At 36.9% G+C, this 26,089-nt stretch overlaps 4 protein-coding genes across 4 annotated transcripts; 2 read left to right on the top strand and 2 right to left on the bottom strand.

The window, feature by feature from the left end:
* Positions 1-945: 945 nt before the first annotated feature.
* On the top strand, positions 946-2,329 carry LOC110763366 (mitogen-activated protein kinase kinase kinase 20-like). Its single transcript, XM_021966137.2, has 2 exons — positions 946-1,328; positions 1,407-2,329. Exons 1-2 carry the CDS (start codon positions 1,088-1,090, stop codon positions 2,165-2,167), a joined length of 1,002 nt encoding a protein of 333 aa, XP_021821829.1. The 5' UTR covers positions 946-1,087; the 3' UTR covers positions 2,168-2,329.
* A 3,916-nt stretch (positions 2,330-6,245) lies between these two features.
* LOC110763371 (mitogen-activated protein kinase kinase kinase 20-like) lies at positions 6,246-7,630 on the bottom strand. The gene has a single exon (XM_021966141.2). The coding sequence runs from the start codon at positions 7,503-7,505 to the stop codon at positions 6,435-6,437; it is 1,071 nt and encodes a 356-aa protein (XP_021821833.2). The 5' UTR covers positions 7,506-7,630; the 3' UTR covers positions 6,246-6,434.
* Positions 7,631-11,581: 3,951 nt separating this feature from the next.
* LPA3 (Low PSII Accumulation 3) lies at positions 11,582-22,006 on the bottom strand. Its single transcript, XM_088250293.1, has 12 exons — positions 21,595-22,006; positions 20,919-20,949; positions 20,464-20,556; positions 20,323-20,385; positions 19,920-20,031; positions 19,565-19,650; positions 18,479-18,537; positions 18,287-18,389; positions 18,140-18,200; positions 13,415-13,497; positions 13,236-13,316; positions 11,582-11,958 (listed from the first exon to the last, which is right to left on the bottom strand). Exons 1-12 carry the CDS (start codon positions 21,936-21,938, stop codon positions 11,899-11,901), a joined length of 1,176 nt encoding a protein of 391 aa, XP_088106419.1. The 5' UTR covers positions 21,939-22,006; the 3' UTR covers positions 11,582-11,898.
* Positions 22,007-23,944: 1,938 nt separating this feature from the next.
* Positions 23,945-25,151, top strand: LOC110763370 (mitogen-activated protein kinase kinase kinase 20-like). The gene has a single exon (XM_021966140.2). It carries the CDS (start codon positions 24,010-24,012, stop codon positions 25,090-25,092), a length of 1,083 nt encoding a protein of 360 aa, XP_021821832.2. The 5' UTR covers positions 23,945-24,009; the 3' UTR covers positions 25,093-25,151.
* Positions 25,152-26,089: the final 938 nt, after the last annotated feature.

Here is a 26,089-nt window from a genome sequence, read left to right as displayed (position 1 = left end):
CCTTAAAATCCAAACATAAAAAATCCTGAATATAAAAAATCTTTAAAAAAGTCTTTCCAAGTCATTATGTTCTTAAATAGTCTTTTAAAATCCACTGGACTTATTTATCCATAAATAATCTTTTAAAATCTCAATTGAATACACCCCCCTTAGTTTCGCCTATGTCTAAGTTGCTAGTTATTTCCTTTGTTTGGTCTCCTCTTTGGAGTTGGGGTCTTGCTTCTTTTTCTTTTTTTGCTTTCAACATTTTTTTTTTCATTTTTTTACAAATTAAAACTGAAAAATTAGAAATTGTAAACTGAAATGGTTATCAAACAGGCTCAGGCTCTATAATATTGTTTGATTGTAGTGCCCAATTTGGTTTGATTGTAATTTTGAGATTTTGTAAACTCGCCTAAACTGAACAAGACCAACTACTTGTATATTTATTTTTATATTAAATGTATAGTATTCTCATTGGCTAATAACCAACAAGATAAGGATTTTTAATTTGAATTTTGGTGGAACTTTGAAGTTATTGATTTTTGGGTTGTAATTATTAATTTATTAGTTATTAAACTTTGAAGTTTGATGGTATCAAATTTTAAGATGATTTGATGTGCTAGAAAATTAAAAATATATCGCAAGCTATGAGAAAATTTTCTTATAATATGATTGATTTGATTACCTATTTCAATTATGAAAAAAGAGAAAATTTCTCTATAATGTATATAAACAAAAAATTTATTTTATTTTATTTTTTAAAAATAAGTATATATTTTCTCAATTAAAATTGCTCATCGTATTGCACGTGGCTTTTTGCCTACAATTTTCAAAATTCTTCAATTTTGTCTTTTTATGGCAGCTGGCTAGGGTAGTTAGCTGTCGTTGTCAAAGTAAAAATAAATAAAATAAATAAATTTGTAACTTCACGCGTATTGGCGCACTTAAAACCCGACCGTTGGAGAAAGAAACTTCATTTCCTCAACCCTAATCCCCAATCGTTCATATTCCCGTTCTCCGAATCAAGAATTCAAGTGTAGCCGCTCATTCTCAGTTACAATTCCAATTAACCCAAGAAATATTTTGTATTTGCTGTGAAGAAATCATGAAACGGAAGGCAGAGCAAGAATTAGAAGAAAGAGGGAAAAAGCAGAGGATGTGGTGGGGTGATGGAAATCAGTGGGAGAGAGGGGAGATGATCGGAGAAGGAAGCTATGGGTCTGTTTTTCTTGCTTTTTGGAAAAAACCCCTTTGGGAGCTTAATCTGAATGATACGCCTCCAGCTCCAGTCATGGCAGTCAAATCTGCTAAGCTCGCTGATTCAGAATCCATTCAGCATGAGGCAGGTATTCTCTCTGATTTTATAGGTTCCCCTTTTGTGATTCAGTACTTAGGTGAAGAAATCACAACCATTGATGACACAGGTGAAGAAATATTCAACTTGGCTTTGGAATTTGCTGCTGGAGGGACCCTCGATGGTCTGATTCAGAGCTATAGAGGTCATGGGCTGCCTGAGTCTGATGTGAGAAGCTACACAAGGTGCATACTTGAAGGGCTTGTACATATTCACAATTGTGATTATGTTCACTGTGATTTGAAGCCGGAGAACATCCTTCTTGTTCCTAGTGATACTAGCACCACTGGTAGTTCTAGTTTTGTGGCCAAGATTGCTGATTTCGGATTGACTAAGAGCACCAAAGACGATATGGATGGATGGAGAGGCACTCCTAGGTATACAGACCCAGATGCTTTGATTGATAATGTGCAAAAGCAGTGCTCTGATATTTGGTCTCTTGGTGCTATTGTGCTTGAGATGTTAACAGGCAAGCCCCCCTGGGATGTGGAGCCTGATTCGACTCTTGATGATTTCCTCGACATGGTTGCTGGGGAAATAACTCCCAAAATCCCTACTGAAATCTCTGGTTTGGCAAGGGATTTTCTTATGAGGTGTCTTGCAGTCAACTCATGGGAAAGGTTTACTGCTCAAAAGCTCCTACTTCATCAATTTGTACAGGAGCCACAACTATCTGAACCAAGTCATGCCAAGGTGAAGGTGCTTAGCTCATCTTTGGGCTCCAAAGATGGTGCCTCTTGCTTCAAACCAATTGAAGATTACCGCACAAACTCTGCCCCTGTTCCCAGAATTCCGCCCCCACCGGGGTTTGAGATACCAGCTGGACTATAGAAGTTGAGGTTCTATTTCATGATACAAACCTTATGATTCTTTATTCTAGTATTTTTTTATTTGTAAAGTCGATCACTTGAAATGATTCATTTCAAGGTCATAACCACGAAATTGTACAAAATGATTCAAACATATATACGAGTTGTTCTTTACTTCTGCCAATCCTGATTTCTTTTCACTTGTGTTAGTCCTTATTTTTGTTGCCTGTTTAGAATGACTGAGATTTATCCAAAAGATAGATTGAGTAATATTTGTAACAGTGGAGATCTGATCCAAGCACAAAGAACTTTTTGAGTGGCAAAACTGTTTTAGTTGTACCAGTTGGACCAGTTTTATTTTCTGATCATTCTGGTTAAACGAGTTTTTTGTTTGTTCTAGAACCACAAAGATGCCTACCTCTGTTGTTTGTTTGTTTGTTCTAGTTGTTGTTTACTTATTCTAGTCCTGTTTTTTTGTAGTTTTATTTGCTTTAGTAGCGTGTGCAGGTTCTTAGTTGTGAGATTATTATAATTATGCTTCTAGGATATAAATCAGTTGAATGATGCAAGTTTATAACTATTATAGCCCTGCGTTCTTTTTATTAGTCTTGTTTTGCCTAATTCCGGAAAAGGAATGGTGTCAGATTGGTTATTTGTACAGTCCCTTGAAATTCCATTGCACACACCACAAGTGGCAAGTTTATAATTAAACTACCAGCTAGGATTAAATCTGATACCGTGTTGGAACCATTTGAATCTTCTGGACTCTCAATGTATACAGGTTTGACAAAAATTTGGAGCAACTCAGGATCTCCTTGGTTTGATAGTTTTGAAATGGGGCAGAATAGTATCTTGGCTTACAGATGTAGTTGGTCCATCATTTTACCATTTGTGTGTTTGTTAGGTCCTTGTTTTGCTGGTTTTGGCTTACAGATGGGTGTTCCCTTCATTTATTATCTACATTCTGGCTTTGTATTTTAGTGTTCCTATTGTTCAGGATAGGCTTTTTGCAGAATCCATTCAATGCCATTTTCCTGTTTTTTGTGATTTCTTTCTTCCTCCTCTTATACTTTACCATTTCAATGACTTTACTCATGCATAATCCATGTCTAGTTTTTGTTTACTTTAACTAGTCCTAATCCTGCAGAAACTGATGGCTAGTTGATGCCAATACTTTGGTTCTGTTTATTTGTTGTTGGTTAGGTCTTAAACCATTTGTTCAACAATGCCTAGAATTTAAATACTCATCATCCACTTGTTTAAAATTAAGGCATTTGTTAATCAATTAGAGTTGCTTCTTTAGAATCACTGAGATTTATCCAAAAGGTAGATTACATTGTCTACATCTGTGTTTTTTTGGTCGAATCATCTATATCTTTGTCTAAGTATGACTGAACAAACATACTCAGAACTAACTAAAACATTGACAAGTAAAAGGGCTATCTGCTTTCCATCGAGGAAGAAGACATGGATGGTGTTTTCTTCTTTTTATTTTGTTTTCCTTTGTCATCTCTATGCATTCTACATTTTGGTCGATCTTCATGCTTCAGCCATTCAACTTTTTCCTTAATGAAATTTCCTACCAGATAATTCCCAAGAAGAATAGGAAGGTTGGCTGCAATGCAGAATTGAGTTAGCTCTAGTGTTGTCAATATTGATCCATCTTTGCGGAATATATATGTATTGTCACGTACTAAAAACAGGCTAACCATCATGACTTTAGGTATGGGGTGATATCCTGATGAATTCAAATATCTGACTTTTGGTTCGATACCTTGTTTGCTTAGCTCGGCCCCTGACTACAAAAGCATATGCTACGCTGTGTGATGTGCTGGAACTTTTTGTTTCACTTTTAATTATCATAATTACCTTGCCTTTGTTCAAAGCATAAGAAAAGTTGTATATTTAGGAATGTGGAGTTTAGACTGGGGTAATTTGGCCTGTATAGAGTTGGCGTTTTAAAAATTACAAAGATGATAAATTTCTTTGAGATTAATCAGACTAATTTGTGGGTTCTTTTATTAGTGGAAGGGAGGTCATTGTCCCTGTATATCTGGGTAAAAGCAATGTGGTATGTGTAGCATTTGATCAAAATTGATAAACATTGTTGGCTAAATTCCTAACAGCTTAACCTTGGAGTCTCTTGACCAAAAAAAAAATTCTTGAAGTCTAGTAGTTGTCTAATATGGCATCAGAGGTCTGGTTGCAAAATGTGATGAGTTCGAAAACACCAACCCCATTCCCTTGTTCTTTGTTGGTTTGCAACGTGCAGTAGCAGGTGGGGCTATACCTATATGTTTCCATGTGTCCTATCTCTTCACTTCTCTACTTACAGGCTGCACGTGAGGAAGGGTGTTAGCTTGACACCCATTCCCTAACAATTTAAGCTTTTTGGTCCAGTGCTTGTTTAACAGTTCTAATGCAGTAAGATTGATATGACCAGCACAGCAAAGTGTTAGTTGCATACAAAAATGTAATATTTCGAACAAGTACAGTGCACAGCATTTATTCCGAGTTATGTACATAGTGGACTGATCTGACTGAATCTTCATGACAAGCTTAAGTTTTTATTATGGTTTAAGCCTTTACTTCTCATGCATTTTTATTTCTGAATACTAGTAGCTCAAGTATATTGTAGGGGTGTCTTAACCAATTTATTGAAATTTTTCGACCATTGTTCGATAAAATTTTACAGGTCACTGGGGCTGCCTGGTACTTGTTAGCTGTAGAGCGCTATGACACATGCTGGCAGGAGGCTTGTATTGAAAGTAAAAAATGTACGATAAACTACTTGTACTGTGGCATTTCTGAAAATGTCCCAGGATACAAAGAATGGTCAGATATCAGAGTGGATGTTCTTATTAAGAGCTGCACCGCTGAAGGGACAATCCACCATTTAATTTTGGAATCTTTACAGAGGCTATAAGTTCAAAGGTCATTGCATCCACAGAATTTTTCTCCAAATTTTTGTTCTGTTTGAGGTATTATATTCATTTATCAATATTTTTTTAAAAATAAATATTCTCTGATATATGTATATTATAGCTGATGTTCTAATTCCAGGAAAAAGTGAGTAATTACACCATTCTTTTTATTTATTCCTGCTGAGTTTAGTTCAACTTCATTTTCCCATTGCAAGCCTCCTTGTTGTTACTGCCAGTGGTGATGAGTCTCCATATGGTATGCATAAGGTTACAGGCTACCACAGACTACAGAAGGTTACAGGCTAGCTAGTCTAGGCTGTCTATTATGTCCAGCTTATACATACGTTAATTGGTGTAGTCTGTCTTGTTCTTTAAATTTTGTTCATTGGTAACTTGTATAAGAATTATCTAAGAATTAGTAGCAAAAGCACCCTGAGCATGTTGATGGATATAGGGTCCCTGTGGTTCAAATCCTAGTAGCTTATAAGCTTGAAACATAATGAGGCAGAGAGAGGCTGAAACAAGCTTCATTAATGGGTAAAGTAATGAACCAACCGTATCACTAAGTAAATTGAACAAGTAGAAGAAGAGGAAGAAATAAATCACAATTATCTGGAAAAATCAAAATGAATTCGATTCTGCAAAAACAAGAAAGCCTCTCCGATAAACATAAAAGACCAAGGCCAACAACAGATATAATGTTAGTCAAAAACTAATCCAGAATGTAACAAGCACCACCTATGGGAAAATCCCATGCATAGCAGCAAGTACCAACCAAAACAGCCGTTTTAATAAGAAGTAGCAAATCAAATGAAGTGTACACTCATCAGGGAGAGTGAATCTGCATCAGAAATTGGACAGAAACTTGAGTGATTGCATAGTTCTGTCATTATAAACTTGAAACTTTGAAATGGTTATTAAGGGAATTTAAAAATAGAAAAATATTTAAGTGAGCAATCTTCCACCATCGCGGAATTAGGCCAAGCAATAAAAGGACAAATAGTCCCAAAGTTACTGCAAATCTTTGTGAATCTATTTATCTCCAGTGCAGAAGCTGAGTCTAGATTATTGAAATACGTCATTAGTCATCTGATCTAAATTATAGTAGCTTAATTAGGATTAGGTCGCAACTACGGTCATGCGCACATTGTTAGAGCTAATAAAGCACAAAGAAATCAGGGCAACCAAAAGTAAACACAACTTAGTACGAACAAAAGTAAACAAAAAACCAGGACAGAAATTTTGAATCACTTTGAACAATTCCGTGTTGATGAACTTGAAACGAATAGTTTCAAGTAAGGGACTTTACAATACAAAAGAATACAACAACAAAGAACCTAACACATTTGTACTGAGTTTATCACATCAAACAAGAGCAGCAAGTATCTCAAAACCGGGTGGTGGCGGAATTCTGCGAACAATGGCAGGGCTTGTGTGACAATCTGCACTTGGTTTGGAGCCATCTGCATAGCCTGAAGATGAGCAAACCACCTTCCTCTTTGTATGACGAGCTGCTTTCGATGGCTTTGGCCGTACAACGAATGGATGAAGCAATAGCTTTTCAGCGGTCAGCCTTTCGCAAGACCTCATGGCAAGGCAACTCTTAAGAAAATCCCTGGCCACACCAGAGACTTCAGCAGGGATTTTGGGAATACATACGTGATCAAACATATAGTGGAAATCTTCAAGTTCACAACCAGGCTTTAAATCTGAGAAGGACTTGCCGGTTAGCATCTCAAGTACGATACAACCAAGAGACCATATATCAGAGGGCGGCTCCTGCTCACTATCATTCAAGGCTTCTGGGGACAGATACGTAGGAGTGCCTCTCCATTGACCGTAATTCTCCTTGGTTTTCTTAGCCAATCCAAAATCTGAAATCTTGGCCACAAAACTACCAGTACTAGTTGCTGGATTTGGTACAAGCAGAATGTTTTCTGGCTTCAAATCACAGTGAACATAATCAAACTTGTGAATATGCTTAATCCCTTCAAGAATCGATTTCGTATACCTTCTAACTTCAGCTTCAGGCAATCCATGACCGTTGGATTTCTCAATCAGATCACCAAGAGTTCCTCCAGAGGCAAATTCCAGCAACAAGTTATAGACCATGTGATCACCACCCTCTTCACTGGTTGTGATTTCTTCACCAAAGCTCTCAATGACAAAAGGGCAACCCTTAATATCCAACAGAACCTCTGCCTCATGCCGGATTGACTCCGAATCAGAGACCTCTGCCGATTTCACCGCCATCAATCCCAGAAAGTTTAGCATGCTACCAAACTCACCCCTTCTTGGGTTTTTGGGAGTGGCAAGAAAAACAGAACCAGAGCTTCCTTCTCCAACCATCTCCCCTCTCAGCCAGTGCTCTCCATGACTCCAAATCCTCTGTTTTTTCTTTTCTTCAAATTCTTCTTGTTCGGACTTTCTTTTCATGGTTTCTTTTCCTTCGCAGAAACTTAGGAAATTTTATTTTGTTTGGTGAATTGTAAGGGTATTCGTTTGGAGAATCAGCAGTGTTTATATACGATAGGGCACATGAATGTGTCGGTTTAGGGTTTGAGGAGAAGTAGGAAGTCCTAGTGTGTTCTGGATTTTCTTTCCAACGGTCAAGTTTTATTTGATTGGTTTGAATTGAGACGTGAACGCCAAGCTAACTCAAACCCACTACGAAGTTAGCTCTTTTGACAGCTGCGAAATTACTAATTTACAGCCAGGTAAGAAAGAGAACGGAAAAATTGGAAACTTTTTAACCAAGGAAAGAATAAAGCCGGTGGATACTTATCTACTAATACAAGTACGGAAAACTAGACAAGAAATGTTTCTAACTAATTTTTAAAAAATATTCAAAAAAAATTCATTAATGTTACAAACCGGACAATTACTTTTTGGGGCTTTATCATATAAGGACAAATAGAAGGACACCAAGACAAAATTGTCCAGTCCCTCAAACAACTATCGGGTGACTGTCTAACAGTGACATAAGAGTTCTCTCATGTAATTGTTGGACAGTAATTGGACCGATTTGTCCAATTTTGAAGGAGCTGGACTATTTTAACATTGTGTCTTATGTGAAAACTTTTTTTTATTTATCATTTTCTGTTACTTTTTAGTTTCTGGAAATTTAATTGATTAATAAGAAAACCTGTTATTTTTCTGTAAATTACGGCTAGTTCCATTTAAAGCATGTTGCCTAGATTTTCTTATAAAAATAATCATAATTGGAATAGGTAATCAGATTGATTTTGTTGTCTATTCTGTAATTGAAGTGGACAAGGCTTCAATTAATAGTTTAGATAATTCAACCCACATAAGTCTTAAGTTCAAATTCTCCCCTCCAAAGTCATCCAAGTAAGATATTTGATGAACTTTAGGGCTCGTTTGGTACGTCAGACTATACAGATTAATTTCTATCGGATAATATTAATTTATTTATTAGGTGTTTGGTGTTGTTTCGGATAAATATTCTGACTAAGTTATATTGTGTTTGGTGCTCCGTCGGGTAACATTGGATCAAACTAATTTTTTTAAATGCTTTGATAATTTAAGTGAAAAGTGAAATTCATGTGACATCATTTTTTTTGGGGAAGATTCATATGACAAGATTTTTTTTCTTTTGTTTTTGCCAAAATCTATAAGATAAGATTACATGAACTAACCCATCATCATAATTGTAAAACAAGGACTCATACATGATTCATATATCAAAATTGGTATATAATACACAAGAAAATTAATGGTTGATAAAATTCAAAGCTCAACACCCAGCTTTCGTAGTTGTGTTCATGTATAATATAAAACGAATCCATAAAATTGTAAAAGTTGAGGTATGGTCACTTTTATATGACACGTTGTTGAGGTATGGCTTTTCCATTGTGCATGAGTCTCCATATGATACCACAGACTCCAGTGCTTGTTGCAGTACACTTGGCCAGGGCCTTGAAACCAGAACCTTTGCTTTAGAGATTCTATTTTCCGTAGGGATAGGCATTTTTGGGCTCATCCTCTTTGCCCTTCTGATTGGAAATGTACAGGTGAGGCATAAATTAATGTTGTGGATGCTTCATATTCGTCTATTTTGGAAATGTTGGTTGAAGATGAGGATGCTCATAGAGAGCATGTACACTTGGCCAGGGGCTTGAAACCAGTTGGTGAGATGTTATTCATCATTCGTGGTCGCCTAGAAAGTGTGACGACAGATGGTGGTAGGAATGGATTTTTCAACAGCGGTGTGCTAAAATAAGGAGACTTTTGTGGTGAAGAGCTCCTAACATGGACATTGGATCCTAAAGCTAGTTCTAACTTACCATCATCTACTCAAATGTGAACGCTATAACCAGCGGCGTAGCCAAGAATTCTCTCAAGGAGGGTCAACATTATTAGCCAAGATAAATGGAAAAGCCATACCACCACCAGACTTGGACTATGATGGTTTAGAGGAGAAGAAAAATGCATACAAGGATGTGCCATGAGAATAAAACTATGAGATAATAGATTAATAACCTAAAATCTTAAGTATCCATTGTTTTTCTACATAAATATTTTAGAATAAGTTCAATTATATAAGAAAACTTTGATGGTTGTTGTTCCAAAAATATTTAATGGGTTTTAAGACAATATTGGAAGATGTTGCTAATTAAACTGAACATGAATAAAAACACTTACGTGGTAGAAGGTCAAACCAGTTGCTCTACCACCCACTTCCATATGCTTCATCAAGGGTGGAATCAGGAATTTTTCAACGGGTGGGCTAGCTAAAGTTATTAGCTTAAAATTTAATGATTATTTTTTTTGGTACGTATACTTACAATTTCTATAGTCTTTGTAGAAATAAAAGTAAACATTAAATCATATAAACCATGCTAGTTCATAGCTCCATAAACTAATTTTCAATAAGTTTTAACATAAACCAAATAGGGTTTAACATTATAGTGGATTAGGCTTTTTACCTAGATTGACCTTAGTTCCTTCATGCATTCATATCATACATGAAAAATTGTTTTATGTAAAAATATTGACTAAGTATGAAAATTGGGTTTTTGGAATAATCATTTTCTGAAGATAATTTTTGGCGGCTTTTATTCCTCACACATCAAATAAGAAAACTTGATTTTATGGGAATTTAGTATGAAGTATATATTGACTTAATGAGCCATCATTTTTAGCCTAAATCGTATTTTACACTAAAACCGATTTTTCATATTTTGATTTGGTGGGAATTTGATTTTCTAGTATTTTTATTTGAATCCAAATGGGGGGTACTTCCTTATTTACATTGTAAACTTAAGTAAATAGAGTAATATAAAAATAAATAAAAGTAAAATGACAAAGACATTTACTTAAATGTTGAAAGTGGAAATAAGGTAATATGTACACTGTTACCATTGGGTCGGAAGGGTCAATAAGATAATCTGTACACTGTTACCATTGGGTCAGAAGGGTCATATGACCCTCCTAGACCTTAATTGGCTCCGCCCCCGGCTATAACTGAGGTTGAGGCTTTTGCTTTAGAAGCAGAGGAGTTGAAATTTGTTGCCAGCCAGTTTAGGCACCTTCATAGCAGACAGGTTCAGTACACCTTCCGTTTCTACTCCCAGCAGTGGAGTACTTGGGCAGCCTGCTTTATCCAAGCTGCTTGGCACCACTACAGGAGAAAATTTGCAGAAAAACAGCGTAAGGAGGAGGAGGAAGAAGGCTTTGACTACAGCGAAGGAGATGATGATGATGATGATGATGATTATTGAGGCGGTTCTATTACAAGCAAACTTCATGCCACCTTCATTGCATCCCGCTTTGCAGCAAAAGCGCTTCGTGGTCGTAGGCGTCACAATGCAGGTAGCACAGGTAGCATGGGTAGCACGGAGCTGATGAAGCTGCAGAAGCCCCCTGAACCTGACTTCTCAGCTTATGATGATAAGAATTGATGTCCAAAATCCAAGAGCTGTATAAAATTTATACCACCAGGCAGACACTCACACAAACAATTGTCATAGCATGATTTTGGTGGCAGTTTATTATATGTTTATAGACCTTATGTGTCATTAAATCAAATGGATGCCAACATTATGTAGCTGTATGAAATGGTAGCCATAGTCTTCCTTGTATGATATTATTCATCAAGGGGAAGAATCTCTTGTTAGAGTCCACCAGCTATGAAAGATAGTAATGTTGGTGTTTGGCCAAATTCTGCGCGTCAACAGAACTTGCATAACAAAATTCGGCTATTTTTCAAACCCTCCAAAACTAGATTAGCAATCCAAATGCCAATTTTCTTTTAAATGTGAAAATCACAATTCGATTGAAGGTCTGCTTCATGGCTCCCTCTGTTTTCTCGTTTAAAGTGGTTGGCTATGGCAGGTGGGCTACCTCAACTTCGTAGAGATAGAAATTATTTTACTTACATTTTCTACGAACTAAACAAACTTTATAAATACAATATATGAATAAAATTGATGAAATAAATAAAATAAATAGGGGCAAAAACATTGGTTTAATGCTCCAATGACCCAAAATAAAAATCATGAAAACTAACTCTTCTTTCAAAAGTTTGAAAAACCAACTGTTTCTGCATATGGGGAAAGCACTTTATATGCTCATCTCAATCCATCTCAACTCATATCTCGGACACGATGGTCTTTCCCAATAGAGAAATGGTTAATTTTCTACTTCAGAAACAAATGAGTTATTTTGCATACTGGTTTTCATTTTGGGTCATTTCACCACAAAAATCCCAAAAAAAACATCATGCCTTGATTACATCTGAGTATTATCCAACTCAACTGAGTATCCCGGATCCATTGGAACACTGGCATTCATCTCTTTCAGCTGCTCAATTACGCCAAGCAGAAGATACTTCCAACTCAACATCTTCTTCCCACCAAGTAGCGCTCTGCAATATTAGATCACATCCCATCCAATTAGATTTTCAAGTTATTGTTCTTCCTTTCATAATATGTTTTTGCATTTGAATGTTTAAATGATTTGAGAGGGAAACTGGTAACTTCTGAAATTGGTTAAATAAAGAGAGAGAAATGATCATAGACAAGGTAAAAGGTGCTCCATGACATTCAATTTTCAAGTCCATTTCATCAAGTTGACCGGTTCAATAACATTTCAGTTAGTCATATTTAACAGCTGGTAAGACATTGTTTGAAATTTTTGCAGTCAGAAATTCCAAACCAGAACCAGCAACCTAGGTTATCTGTGTGAAACGGTGTTGTGAGGAAAGTAGACAATAGCAGTAGACAGAAGAGCAACTGGAACATGGTGCACTCCACTTACCAAAAATGCATTACAATCAAGATACACTATTTACAATGTGTCCCATGGTATGCTCTATGAAGCAAGAATGTGTAACAATCCACAGAACTATTCTGTAACATCGATGTAGAACAATTTTGTTCTTTTTCATGGAAACACCACTTTGGGCTTTGGATTTAAATTCTCAATGCTCAAGTAGTTTTGAGTTAGTAGCATTGCTAAAGGATTTTTTTTTCCTTAGAAACTTCATAATCTTAAACATATTCATATCTTTTATACAAAATTTCAGAAAAGCAGATTGCAGAAGTTATGCATTGCCAAAATCTATTGTGGAGAGCAGAAGTTTACTATGATCCCAGATTGCAGCAACAAATTTCAGTAACTGTGCCATACAATATGGTGCATAACAATGCACCTAAGAAAAATTTCAAAGGTTTCAATAAACAAAGGAGATTGTCATCCAAAACACCGTACCAACTGAGTGCCTTGACTTGATTTAGATGAATCAAATTTTAGGAATCCGTATAAATGATTTGGCCCTTATTGGATCAAGGGGAACTATTACTTAACTTCACAAATTGAGCTTTCCTTTAAATCTTCCGTTTTCTAATGGAAATGGACAACCTTTAGAAAGCCACAGATTGCAGAACCACTAAGAAACATGACAGGGTGTGTGTATGCATGTGAGCATGTGAGTGAATGTGAGAAAGAGAGAGAGAGAATGAACGTTGGGGATTGGTTATTTAAATTCCAAAAGTTTAACTGTCATGAAAACATAGGGAAAACTAAGGTTGGGGATTGCCAATTTAAATTTATAATATTATTATAGTAAGGAATTAGTGAGACAAAAAAATAGGAAAAACTATCTATAGACAAAGGAAAACGTTTAAGATAAGGAGAGCTAACCCTGTAGCCTCTACGAAGAAATTGCAGTGAGCTTCCTTGTTCCTCTTGCAGTCCCAGGACCCTCAACAGTTCTTCTTTTGTCTAAAGACCACACAAATAATCAGCCTGAAAGCATACCAAAGTATTCCCAGCAACTAACAGAAAGTAACTAATAACTGGAGCTTGAGAAAGATATATACTTCACCCAGAGTGAAGCGTGTTGCACTCTCTGCTACGCAAGCAAAAGAACCATCGGCTTGTTTAAGCATTACCTGCCAAGGCCCTGCACAAATTTGAGAAAAGATGAGACACCGCCGCATGCTGAATGAAGCACACATGCATATTGAAGAAAACAGTGGATTTGTTAGAAAAATAAAGTGCAACAAAATCACGGTTAACAACCACAAACAAGCTGATTGTACAGCAATACCTTCCTGGGGTTACAAAAGCGCATCCATAATGAAAACATAAAATCAATTCCAGCTAATGCACAGAAGATAACATAAATCCATGCCAACTGATTAGGAGATAATTAACAATAGTAGTAGAAAAATGACAAAGGCTCAAATAGACACTGAAAGCAGTCGCATAGTAAATTTTAGTAAATGTCCAATGAGAATCAGATCTATCAATTGTACAACGCATAGCATGTTACCGACATTGTCATGTTTTCAAAAAAGTAAAAGAAGGAAAAAATTGAACTATATGGTGAATTTACTAACTTCTAAAATTTATAAAAACAATAAAAGTGAGAACTTTTTTTTTTCATCTCCCAGGAACAAAATTTTGTTAATATATAAAATGACACTAATGGGACGAAAGAGAAGTCAATCAACACCCTAAGTACAACTTTAAACTACAATAAAATCAAGGCTCCCCCAAATCAAGAAGAATAACACTAAAAGGAATATCTTTTAAGTGTTTAGACAAAGATGCCCAAAGAGAAGCTAACAGTACAACTTTAGTTACTTCCCGAACACATTAATTTTTCTAATATTTCTTCCAAACAAACTCTATTTTGCAGAATAGATATTCAAACATAAAGAAAACAAAGATAACCAATTCACTCTGCAAGCTGTACAAATGGTCCCAAAATAATCAAACTCTAAACTGTCCGCAGAAAACGAGTAAATATTGCATGACGCGCTAATATTGGGTTATATATTTTGTTCATCACGTAACCACTACACCTGTCCTTTCCTAATCTGGCCAACCATCAAGGTGAGTATTAGATGACTTCTGAACAAAATCCCTTGATCTCAACTCTCAAACATTGACAATGTATTCTTCATCAAGTCCAGACCAGCATCAGTGTTGAGAAACCACTATGATGTGAATAATAGGTCTTGCACAAATTAGCAAAACTTCAAATAACTTCAGATTATTCTTTAATCGTTCTTCCAAGAAGTCCTTATCGTATAATCTAAACGATCTAAGGACTGTCGTCCAATTTGTTGGGATAAATAGATTATAAACCTATGAAAGTTAAGATAAAGAAGCTATTCAGGGAAGTACAACTTTAATATTACTAGATCCCCATCTGAAAAATCTAATGGGGGAAGAATCACAAGGAGTATGACTGTGTTTAATGACTTCATATGGGAGACAAACCTATGTGATCCAGTTCTTCACAAAGCCGCTTTTACATGGTCAAATATGAGGGAGAATGCAGTTTTAAGAAAGTTGGACAGGTTCTTGTTCAATCCACATTGGGAGGAATTATTTCCGCACGCTAGGCTGGTGGCTCTCCCTAGGGTAATCTCTGACCACTGCCCTATCTTATTGGATCTGAATGCAAAGAAATGGGGACCGGTGCCTTTTAAATTTGAGAATTGGTGGCTGAAGCAGCACGACTTCAGAGGAAAATTCAAAGAATGGTGGTTAGAAGAGCATCAACAAGGGTGGGAAGGCTTCAAGTTCATGAAGAAATTAAAGACTGTGAAAGATAGAGTGAAGGCTTGGAGTAAAGAAATTAACAGTGAGCTGATCTCTGAATTGAAACAAGCAGAGGTTCGAATTAAGGATCTCGACCGAATGGAGGAGGGGGGCCATCTATCACAAGTCGGAAGACAGGAAAGAGCTCAGTTGAGGCTAAGATATGAAGAGCTGGTTTTCAAAGAAGAGAGTATGTGGAGACAAAGAGCAAAGGTGGTGTGGGCAAAAGAGGGGGACACAAACTCAAAGTTTTTTCATAGAATTGTAAACTGCAGAAAGAAGCGAAACTTAATTGAAAAATTGGAATTGGCAGATGGGTCCTTAACTGGGGATGATGGCAGAATAGAACAGGAAATATTGCTGTATTTCAAGAACCTATACACAAGTGAGGACCGGGATAGGCCTAGACTAGATGGTCTAGACTGGAGTGCCTTGGAGGAGACGAAGGCTTCATGGTTGGAAAGACCTTTTGAAGAAGAGGAAATTAAAAGAGCTGTCTTCGAGTGCGGGAAGGACAAGTCTCCAGGCCCTGACGGTATGTCCTTGGCCTGTTTTCAACACTGCTGGTCGATCGTAAAAGGCGATCTAGTGAGGGTGTTTGAGGAATTTCATGAGTCAGGTGTGGTGAATAGGGTTACTAACGAGACCTACATCTGCCTAATACCTAAAAAGGTCGAAGCACTCAAAGTGGGCGATTTTAGACCTATTAGCTTGATCTCAAGCCTGTACAAAATCATAGCAAAGGTCTTGGCAGCGCGCTTGAGAGAGGTGTTGGAGGACACCATTCCTCAAACGCAAGGTGCCTTCATAAAGAATAGGCAGATTTTGGATGCGGTATTGATTGCTAATGAGGTGGTGGAGGAAACGAGAAAGAAGAAGCAAAAGGGGTTCGTATTCAAGATTGACTTTGAGAAAGCCTACGACCATGTTGATTGGGGCTTTCTGGATTATGTGCTGGAAAAAAAGGCCTTTGGTCTGACTTGGCGGAAATGGATAAAAGGGTGCCTTCAATCTGCAAACTACTCAGTTTTATTAAACGGAAGGCCAAGGGGAAAGTTTGGAGCCTCTAGGGGAATCAGACAAGGAGACCCTTTGTCTCCTTTTCTGTTTACTTTGGTAGCAGACTCACTGAGCAGACTCTGCACAAGGGCCAGAGAAAGGGGTTTGGTGGAGGGGCTGGTTGTGGGAAGAGATAGGGTGATGGTTTCACACCTTCAGTTTGCAGATGACACTATTTTTTTCCTATCTGACAAGGAAGGAAATCTTCGCAATCTTCTAAATATTCTGGAGGTTTTCAACTTGTGTTTTGGTCTGAAAATAAATAGAGGAAAATGCTCAATTGTTGGAATTAATGCAGAAAACAGTGAAACAGAGGACCTGTCCGTTGAGATAGGTTGTGGCAAAGGAAGCTGGCCTCTGACTTACCTTGGGCTGCCTCTTGGGGGAAAACCTAGGAGCTTACCTTTTTGGGACTCGGTTTTAGAGAGAGTAGATCGAAGGTTAGAAGGTTGGAGCAAGGCGTTTCTATCTCGAGGGGGAAGATTGACTCTAATTCAGGCAGTATTGAGCAGCCTACCAACTTACTATTTATCACTATTCCGAATTCCAGCTAATGTGGCAAATCGGCTGGAGAAGACAATCAGAAACTTTCTGTGGGAAGGTGTGGAGGAAGGTAGGAAGGACCACTTGGTGAAATGGGAGGTAGTGTCCTTACCAAAGGAAAATGGGGGACTCGGGATTGGAAATCTAAGGAAACGTAATGAGGCCTTACTTGGGAAGTGGCTATGGAGATTCCAAAATGAAACCAATACCCTCTGGTACGATGTGATTAAGAGTAAGTATGGGTTACAGGTGAATGGGTGGGACTCTAAAATAAAATCGGTCGGCTCCAGCCGATGTCCATGGACTGAAATAAACAAAGTTTTGGGTTATTTTGCTGCTTGTTGTCGCCTCAAGGTCGGAAATGGTGAAAGAGTAAGATTTTGGGAAGATGTGTGGCTGGGAGATACGACTTTGGGGGAGAGGTTCCCTCGCCTTTTCCGGCTATCTCGTAAACAAAATGCCAAAATCGCAGACATCTGTATAGACAGGAATGCCCTTCCACTTAGCTGGGACTTTGGGTTCCGTAGAAACCTAAGGGATGAGGAAATAGAGGAACTATCTGAGCTACTCTTCAGATTGGAACAGGTCGTGTTGGTTCTTAGTAGATGCGACACCAGAGTTTGGAACTTGGAGCCCTCAGGAGTATTCTCCTGTACTTCTTTTACTAGGCACCTGATGGTAAATCCCCATCCAAATCTCTGCTTCCCTCCAGCTGTAATCTGGAAATCTAAAGCTCCCCCTAAGGTAAAAGTACTAGTTTGGCTAATCGCTCAAGGCAGAATTAACACATGCGACTTGGTCCAAAGGAAAAGACCCAGCTGGTATTTCTCTCCTAATTGGTGTGTCCTGTGCAAAAAAGAAAATGAAACTGTGGATCACCTCTTTTTGCTATGCCCCTTTGCCTCGTCCCTGTGGGCTAAGCTATCCCGGGAGACGGGGATAACATGGGGAAACTTTGCAACTTGCAGTGAGGTGTTGGAAGCCAGGTTCAGATTCTTTGGTGGGAGGAGGAAGGGTTTAGTGTTGGGAAACTGTGCCATGATGGCAATTTTCTGGCAAATATGGGGGGAAAGGAATAGGAGAATTTTTGAGAATGTGGTGGGGGACGAGGTAGAGATGATATGGGATCGTATCCGAGTCTGGGCATCTCTCTGGGCCTCTGTTTCTGTAGAATTTAAGGATATCAGCTTTCAGCTTATCCACCTAGATTGGAAAGCAGTAGTGTTGTAGTGCAGAGCTTTTTCTTTCTGTTTTGTAAGATGGCCTCCTTGGCCATCTCGTGTTTTTCGCTCTATCCTATTTGAATAATACTGTTTCTTTTCAAAAAAAAAAAGTTAAGATAAAGAAAAAGCAACAATCCAGTATATAAGAAATCTTTTAATACATACCAGGGTATTGGCGAAACAATGCTCCATTGTAATTCACTATATAAGGTGCTACTGCTACTGTCTTAGGAGTTAACAAATGAATGGTTACCAAAAAGTTAAATCAAGAAAGAAAACAAGTAATAATTATTAAAGGTAAATAAATTATACCTTTGAGTACTCTCTTATTCGGATATAGAACACTGGAATAAATTGAGAAAGAAAGCGATAGTGCAAATCTTTGGTTGGAAAGCCCACAAGGCCCAAGTCAGCACTGCATAATTAACAGATTCTAATTGAAAATGAAAATTATAGTCAGAGAATAGCAAAATCAAATTTGGATGTATGGTCCATAAGGATTACCGCAATGTGTCAAGTTCAAGATTAAATAGAAGTGTCGGGGTTGACATGGCAAATGTTTCCTGTAAATCTCGAAGAGTCACAGTAGGAAAAGAGGAACCACATTATCCTCATGATTAACATGTGAAATTGTCAAATTCAGGCTGCATACACTTCAAACTTAGAGTAAGACAATGACACCATTAGACTCTATGCTAAATTTAATTAGACTCTGGAATAAGATTATGCAGCCAGGAAACAGCATAAGATGCCTGCACATTTTCAGATGCCCATGAACTACAATTTTCTTAGTTTATTGTACATGGTTAATTTCAGGCAGCCAGCAAATGCAAATATAAACTGATCATATGATTTCCCTGAATGGAATTTAGTAAATATGCACACCAAAAAAAAAAAAAAAAAAAAAAAAAAAAGAGCACATGCATGTTGAAAGATACACATAACACTACATTTTGGGGAGAAACACAGCCAACATTAGTCTTAAAACAACACACCACAGATTCAGGAATGCAAATGGGAGCACATATTGAATATATCACAAATAACCAGTGTTAGCACATTCAATTTCTAGAGCTGTAAATTTCAAGTTCATAGTCTCGAAATGGCTGAATTTGAATGCAAATAAATTTGTTGAAACATATAGATAAGTATATGTACATGCATTCAAATATTTCCCCAATTGTGCCAATCTTCTTGATTTTCTATATCTTTCTTTCATTTTTGGGCCTGTTTCTAGATTTCTAGATCAAACAGTGGTTTTTAGATTCCAATAGATGAATTTGCATCACTAGAGAGATGAACTCATATCAAACTGATTCTTACCAAAATATTATCATTGGGAAACATTAATTAATATAATTAGTAAGAATCAACAAGTCATGACACCCAAAAAAAACATTAAAAGAATTGAAGTTGTAAGATCATAGTTAATTCTTATACAAGTATACAATCATCAGGCATAAAAACCATATATAGGTAGAACAAAAGTTAATGGTCGGAAAGAGCATTCATTCAAAAAATGTATTGAAATTATATTTGAAAGTCAAAACTTCAAAATGGTTGAGAGAGCTAACAATGAGGAGACCATACCACATACTTCTCTATTGAAGCAAGGTCACGGGTGCTACAATTAATGAATACATAAAGAGAGGGAGGCTCATTGGATGCCCAACGACCTGCAATTTTAAGAGATGACATAGAGATTAAAGTTAATACTCTTCAATGTGTGCCCAGCGTTGTAGGATGATTATTTTGTTCACCAAAAAAAAAAAAGTTAATACTCTTCGTTATATAGATGGATCATGCATTGAACCCAAAAAAAAAAAAAACTATCAAATTAGCATGAAAATTCTTCAGTTGAGGTGAAAGCTAAGAAAAGGAATACAAGCAATCAATTGAAAAGGGAAACCAAGCAAGCATTTGAGTCCTATAAGTTATGACCAACCTTCATTTTCATCTTCAAAGTCAAAATCAAGTGTGTTCCTTATAGATCTGAAGAAGTTGGTGACTGGACCACCGGGGACATCATCCAGGGAACCTATGGTTATGTCATCGAGCTGAAGAAAAAAATCATCATGAAAACAATGATACAAGGAGTTGTTGAGCTGTAATCTACTTTGTGAATAGTTCTCGTGGCTATAAGATAAAGGTATAAACACATAACAAATGCAAATTTTATTTAAAAGCATGTTACGAATTGTATTTACTTTTTTTTAGCCTTTTTCTGTGAACCAAAATTTTATCCCAATCCACTATACCAATTCTGAATTTGTGGGCTGAGGAGATTCTGATACACTTGATTACATAAAAATAATTAACGATTAGTAAAATCATGAGTTATTTTTTACCGTGTCAATAGCTGTTTTAAACAGCTCAGAGGCCCTGCGCTTTTCTGGCTTATCAGGAAACACCTGAAGAAAGAAATCTTGTTAACATACTCTTCAAATGGGAGATATAAAACGTCTATATGAAACGAAAATTCAACTTACAATGCAAGCTCTCGTTTCCCTTTTTTCTTTGAGCTTTCTTACAACAGCCAAGGCCAGTTGTACATTGGCATCAATGAAGTCATCTGAAGACCCCTTTTACATGTTTAGGAAGTTGAGAAAATCATGTCTCATGTATTCAGATTGCTATGTGTCATCAACAAGCTATATCACTGTGATTGATAAGAGGAAATCAAAGAAGAACAATGATAGTAGGGTATAGTATAGCATCTTTTCTTTCGGGTTGGGGCATAAGCATAGCATGATTATAAAGCCTTTTACTATATCAAAAATAAGGACTGACCGAAAACTAACAAATCAACAAACAACTGTGAAGACTAAATGGAGTCAAAACAGGATGCTTTTACAATCAATAGGTGAAAACAATCTCCAGTAAGCAGGTGTAAACCATGATGGGTCATTCATCCATCTAATAATTTTGTAGCAAAGAGAGATACCTTATAAGAAGATATGTTGCTAGGCAGGGGTCTGGACGCACAAGCTCGAAAAAATAAGGTACATGAAAAAGAACAAGTATTAGGAGTATATATGAAAGCCACTAGAACGCCTAAACAATAAGATACAGCTAACCAAAATTTCCTAGTGGAAAAGCAGTTTGGAATGCCAAACAGGAATGAACTCACATTACTATGGTTTGATAGGAAAAGTAATTCCTTGATATAGTAGTCTCTAAATTACATAACCTCATTTCTATTAAATATAAAAGCTAGTTAACAAGCTTCCGCAAACATTTTACACTACAGTTAAAGCACCTCCAAGATAATGTTTTTCTTTATCAGGCATCCCTATCTTAGCCAAATTTAGGTTCTTTATCTTCATCAAGCAATTTTCCCACATTCAGGTTCTCAACCTTTTTAAGATATTTTCCATCTTTCTTCTAGACGGCAAGTTATTCATAGTACCAAACTTGCAGTGTGCTCAACATCATAACGGTAACACGTTATGGATCATGCATACCATATCAATTTTGGTTAATGCCCATGAAACAAACAAAACCCAAAGACCAAAAATGCGAACAATATCTACTTCAAAACCTTCCACAAATTCTCATCGACTTTCTCAAAACCCAGAAATTTTCAACAAATCCAAACAAAAAGGACAAAAAAGAATTACGGAAAATCAATCTCCAAGCGGGTCTTTCCATCTTCAAGAGCATAAGCAAGCGATTTTGCAGCATCAGTGACAAGAACTTCATAGGACTTGGGCTTGTAGACTGAAACTCCGGACTTGGGATCAAGACTTGAAGCTGAAGAGCCTTTTTCAGCGCATTGGATTCTTTTGTCACTATTCAACGGGAATTTTGGAACCGTTTGAAAAGTTGAGAAGCTGAAGAGGGCAGTAGCAGTTTTGGGTAATGAAGAGAGAGAAGTGTGGGAGCGAACAAGAGGTTGGTGAGTTGCGCAATGTGGAGAGAGAATGGAAGGTGACGATGAGAAGGCCATGGTGGGAATGGCCATCTCTGTGTTTTGTGGTTGATTTGGTTTTGCTGTGAGGAAGAAGAGGAGGGAAAAAAAAGCCGAAATGGATTAGATGATGATGATAAGGAATTCTTTATGGACTTTGTTGCTGTTGGGTCCTCAAACTTTGAGGCAATTGAACTTCGACACTTTTCACAATTTATTGAGTGGTTTTATTTACCTCTTCTAATTTTTAATATTGTCAAATTACGATTTTGGTTACTATAGTTTAAATCAAATTGTAGGAACCTCGATGGTACGAGGGATCTTTATTAATCATAACCGGAAAAGAACGGGAAGATGTAATGCCTAACCCCAGTTACAAGCATCAATTAGAAGAGAATTATGAATAATATTGTTGTAAGTTAAGAACTATAACTTAATTACGTCACTTTTTTTTAACATAATTATTAAGTGAGTTAATTGGGGTTCTTGTAAGTTGGACTTCATTTTTACTTTCGCCTATATCTAGGTTTCTAGTTATTTCCTTTGTTTTGTCTTCTCTTGGGAGTTGAGGTCTTGCTTTTGTTTTTTTCTTTACCAAAAAAAATTTCAGTTTTTTTTACAAATTAAGAACTGTAAACTGAAATGGTTATCTAACAGGCTCATGCTCTATAATATTGTTTGACCGTAATTTTGAGATTTAAATGGCATTTTTTATATTTTCTGTTTTTCAATATATCCATGGCAGCATCACATCTGTTTACTTTGATCTTGGGACTTGCCTGTGAATTATCACATTCTAGCCTCGTATCTATGTAACCGATTGCAAAAAATGTTTGATTGTAGTTTCATTTTCTAGTAGTTTGCAGCGGATAGCCTTAAAATGTTTTCTTTTTTCCAACAAATACATTGATTGATGTTCTTTGTTTCCCACAAGATACATCTTTCTAGAGTTTGTGATTGAACTATACCATATTCAATTACCCTGTTTTTGCTTTATTTACATTCTGAAGGATTTCTCATTTTTATGCTTGATTGTTATAATGTTTCTTTTCCTCATAAGGCTTTCTGCAGTCCGTATTTGATGAGTCAAACTCTGTTGCTGGTATTTTTTAACCTGTGTCTTACATATATCATATCTCAAATAGAAAAATTGCAGAATGGTCAGATATCAGAGTGGATGTTCTTAGTAAGAGCTGCACCGCTGAAGGTGACAATCCACCATTTAATTTTGGAATCTTTACAGCAGGCTATAAGTTCAAAGCTCATTGCATCCACATAATTTTTCTCCAAATTTTTCTTTTGTTTGTGGTGGGGACTGAAATTCCCGGAAAACCTACATTTTTCCCACTCCGTTACTGAGATCAACAAGAATGTCATTGTGTGCCTACGTGGCTTGGAATAAAATTTTAACTCGTTTTCTTGTCAGGAAAGTTTTCCCAATGTATCCATTTGTTACAACCTTTGATATCCAAAATCTTTCTACAATAAACTGTGGTTTTGTAGATAATTACCATCCAATTTAAAGAATACAAAGAGAGAGGCAGAGAGAGAGCAGAACAAAGAAGCTAAAAAGCAATTTGGAGGGTTAACTTGTGATAAGCGGAGGGTAATTCCTTTCCTTGTCAGTAAGCGGAGGGTAATGTTTCTTTAATAAATTTGAACTTCTTTTCTTCCATAATAATAATAATAATAAATTTAACTCCTTTTCTTGTTAGGAAAGGTTTCCATGTTATATATGTAAATGGATTTACCTACAGCTGTCAAATCTTCTCTCTCTCTCTTCGTTCCAAACGGTAAAAAATTCAGACCAATGACAAAACGATATTGAAAAAAAAAAAACGAAGATAAAGTATTGTGGAAATTCTTGTATGTTAGCTAGTAGCTTGGTGGCTACGTCACAAATCAAAACCTACAAAAGCATCAATTAAACCTGACCGACTTTATACATCTGGTTAACCCTAATAAACCACACATTCCATGCATCTTCCTATTCCCTAAACCAATACTATAAAGCATTATAGGGCACAATCGAGCAAGCAAGCCGCTAATTTTTTTTTTCAGAGAAATACTTATTTCCTTGTGGAGAGAAAACAGAGAACTGAGAACTGAGTGAAGAAGAAGAAGAATGAAAAGAAAGGTTGAAGAAGAATTAGAAGGTGAAAAGCACAGCATGTGGAGTCATGGAGAGCACTGGTTGAGAGGGGAGTTTATTGGAGAAGGAAGCTTTGGTTCTGTTTTTCTTGCTACTCCCAAGAAACGAAGAAGGGGTGAGTTTAGCCGTATGGTCAATTTGCCTGCAGTGATGGCGGTGAAATCGGCAAAGGTGTCTGCTTCGGAGTCTATTGAACATGAGGCAGAGGTTCTGTTTGAGATCAAGGGCTGCCCTTTCGTTATCGAGCGCTTTGGTGAAGAGACCACAACCACAGACAAGGGTGACAAGGTCTACAACTTGTTGTTAGAATTTGCTTCTGGAGGAACCCTTGATGGCTTCGTACAAAAATCCAACGGTCTTGGATTGCCAGAATATGATGTTAGAAGATATACAAGGTCAATTCTTGAAGGGATTAGACACATTCACAAGTGTGACTATGTTCACTGCGATTTGAAGCCGGACAACATTCTGCTTGTGCCTACCACTACCACTACAGCTAGTTCTGGTGCTATTACTAGTTTTGTAGCCAAGATTGCAGATTTTGGGTTGGCTAAGAAAACCAAGGACAACTATAGTGGATGGAGAGGCACTCCTAGGTATCTGTCCCCAGAGGCTTTATTTGATAACAAACAAGATCAGTCCTGTGATATTTGGGCTCTTGGTTGTATTGTGTTTGAGATGCTAACCGGAAACTCCCCCTGGGATTTGAAGCCTGGTTGTGATCTTGACAATTCCGTCGACGTGACGGTGTTTGATCATCTACGTACTTCCAAAATTCCGGCTGAGATGTCAGATGTGGCCAGGGATTTTCTCGAGAATTGCCTTGCCATGAGGTCCTGTGAAAGATCAACAGCGGAAAGGCTCTTGTCTCATCCATTCGTAGCGCCACCTCAACCATCAAAAGCGGGTCATGCCAAGTTGAAGGTGGTCAACTCATCTTTGGGCTATGCGTATGGTGTCTCTTGCTTCAAACTGAAAGCAGATTACAGCGCAAGCACTGCCACTGTTCCCAGAATTCATCCCCTACCGGGTCTTCAGATACCAGCTGGACATTAGGATTCTTTATTCTTGTATTTGTTTTATTTGTAAAGTCGATCACTTGAAATTATTCATTTCAAGTTCATAACCACGAAATTGTAAAAAAAAAAAATTCAAATTTATATACTAGGTGAATGATGCAAAGTTTATAACTATTATAGCCCGGAGTTCTTTTTATTAGTCCTGTGTTTGCCTAATTCTGGAAAAGGAATGGTGTCATATTTGCTACTTGTACAGTCCCTTGAATTCCATTCAACACACCACAAGTGGCAGGTTTATAAATAAGCTACCATATTGGATTTAAATCATTTGAATCATTTGAATCTGCAATGCCATTACTTCTGCAAAATTCATTTTACTTTTTCGTGTTCTTTTACTTCACCATTTCAATGCTTTTACTTCTGCAGAATCCTTGGGTAGTATTTGTTGAAAATGGTTTTGTTTATATTAGGTCTTAAAGCATTTGTAGGCCTCTGTCCTAATTTTTGTTTACTTTTGTTTAGTCGTAATACCATGCGCATACAAGTTCCAAGTTTGAATCGCCTTCTAGACGATGAAGGTAAACAGGTTCAAAAAAAACTTGGAGCAACTGAGGATCTCCATTATGTTGCAGTTAGTTTCTTTCCTACATTATGTTGCTATGCGTTTTACTTGTTTTCCATCTGTTGTTTGGTTTAGGAAAGGCTTTCTGCAGAATATACTTCAATGCCATTGCTTCTTCATTTTTTTCCTGCAGAATTCATTTTAGCTTTTCCTGTTTTTTGTGGGTTCTTCCTTCCTACTTTCTCACTGGACTTAGTTGAATCTTTTTTTTTTTTTGGTTTCCCAGGGTATCCCCGCGCGATCTTAGTTGAATCTTTTTGCTCTATCAATAAATCTGAAATTTCAAAAGAAAAATTACACTAATTATTTCATGAGTGCAGAAATGTGTCTGCTCTTAATTTGAAAACTCAAAAGATACTATATGCTCTATCAATAAATCTGAAATTTCAAAAGAAAAATTACACTAATTATT

This window comes from Prunus avium, chromosome 3 (genome assembly GCF_965620075.1).
Source record: "Prunus avium chromosome 3, drPruAviu1.hap1.1, whole genome shotgun sequence".
Taxonomy (NCBI): domain Eukaryota; kingdom Viridiplantae; phylum Streptophyta; class Magnoliopsida; order Rosales; family Rosaceae; genus Prunus; species Prunus avium.
The sequence above is the reverse complement of the archived record's forward strand: the minus strand, read 5'-3'. Positions and strand labels throughout refer to the sequence as shown.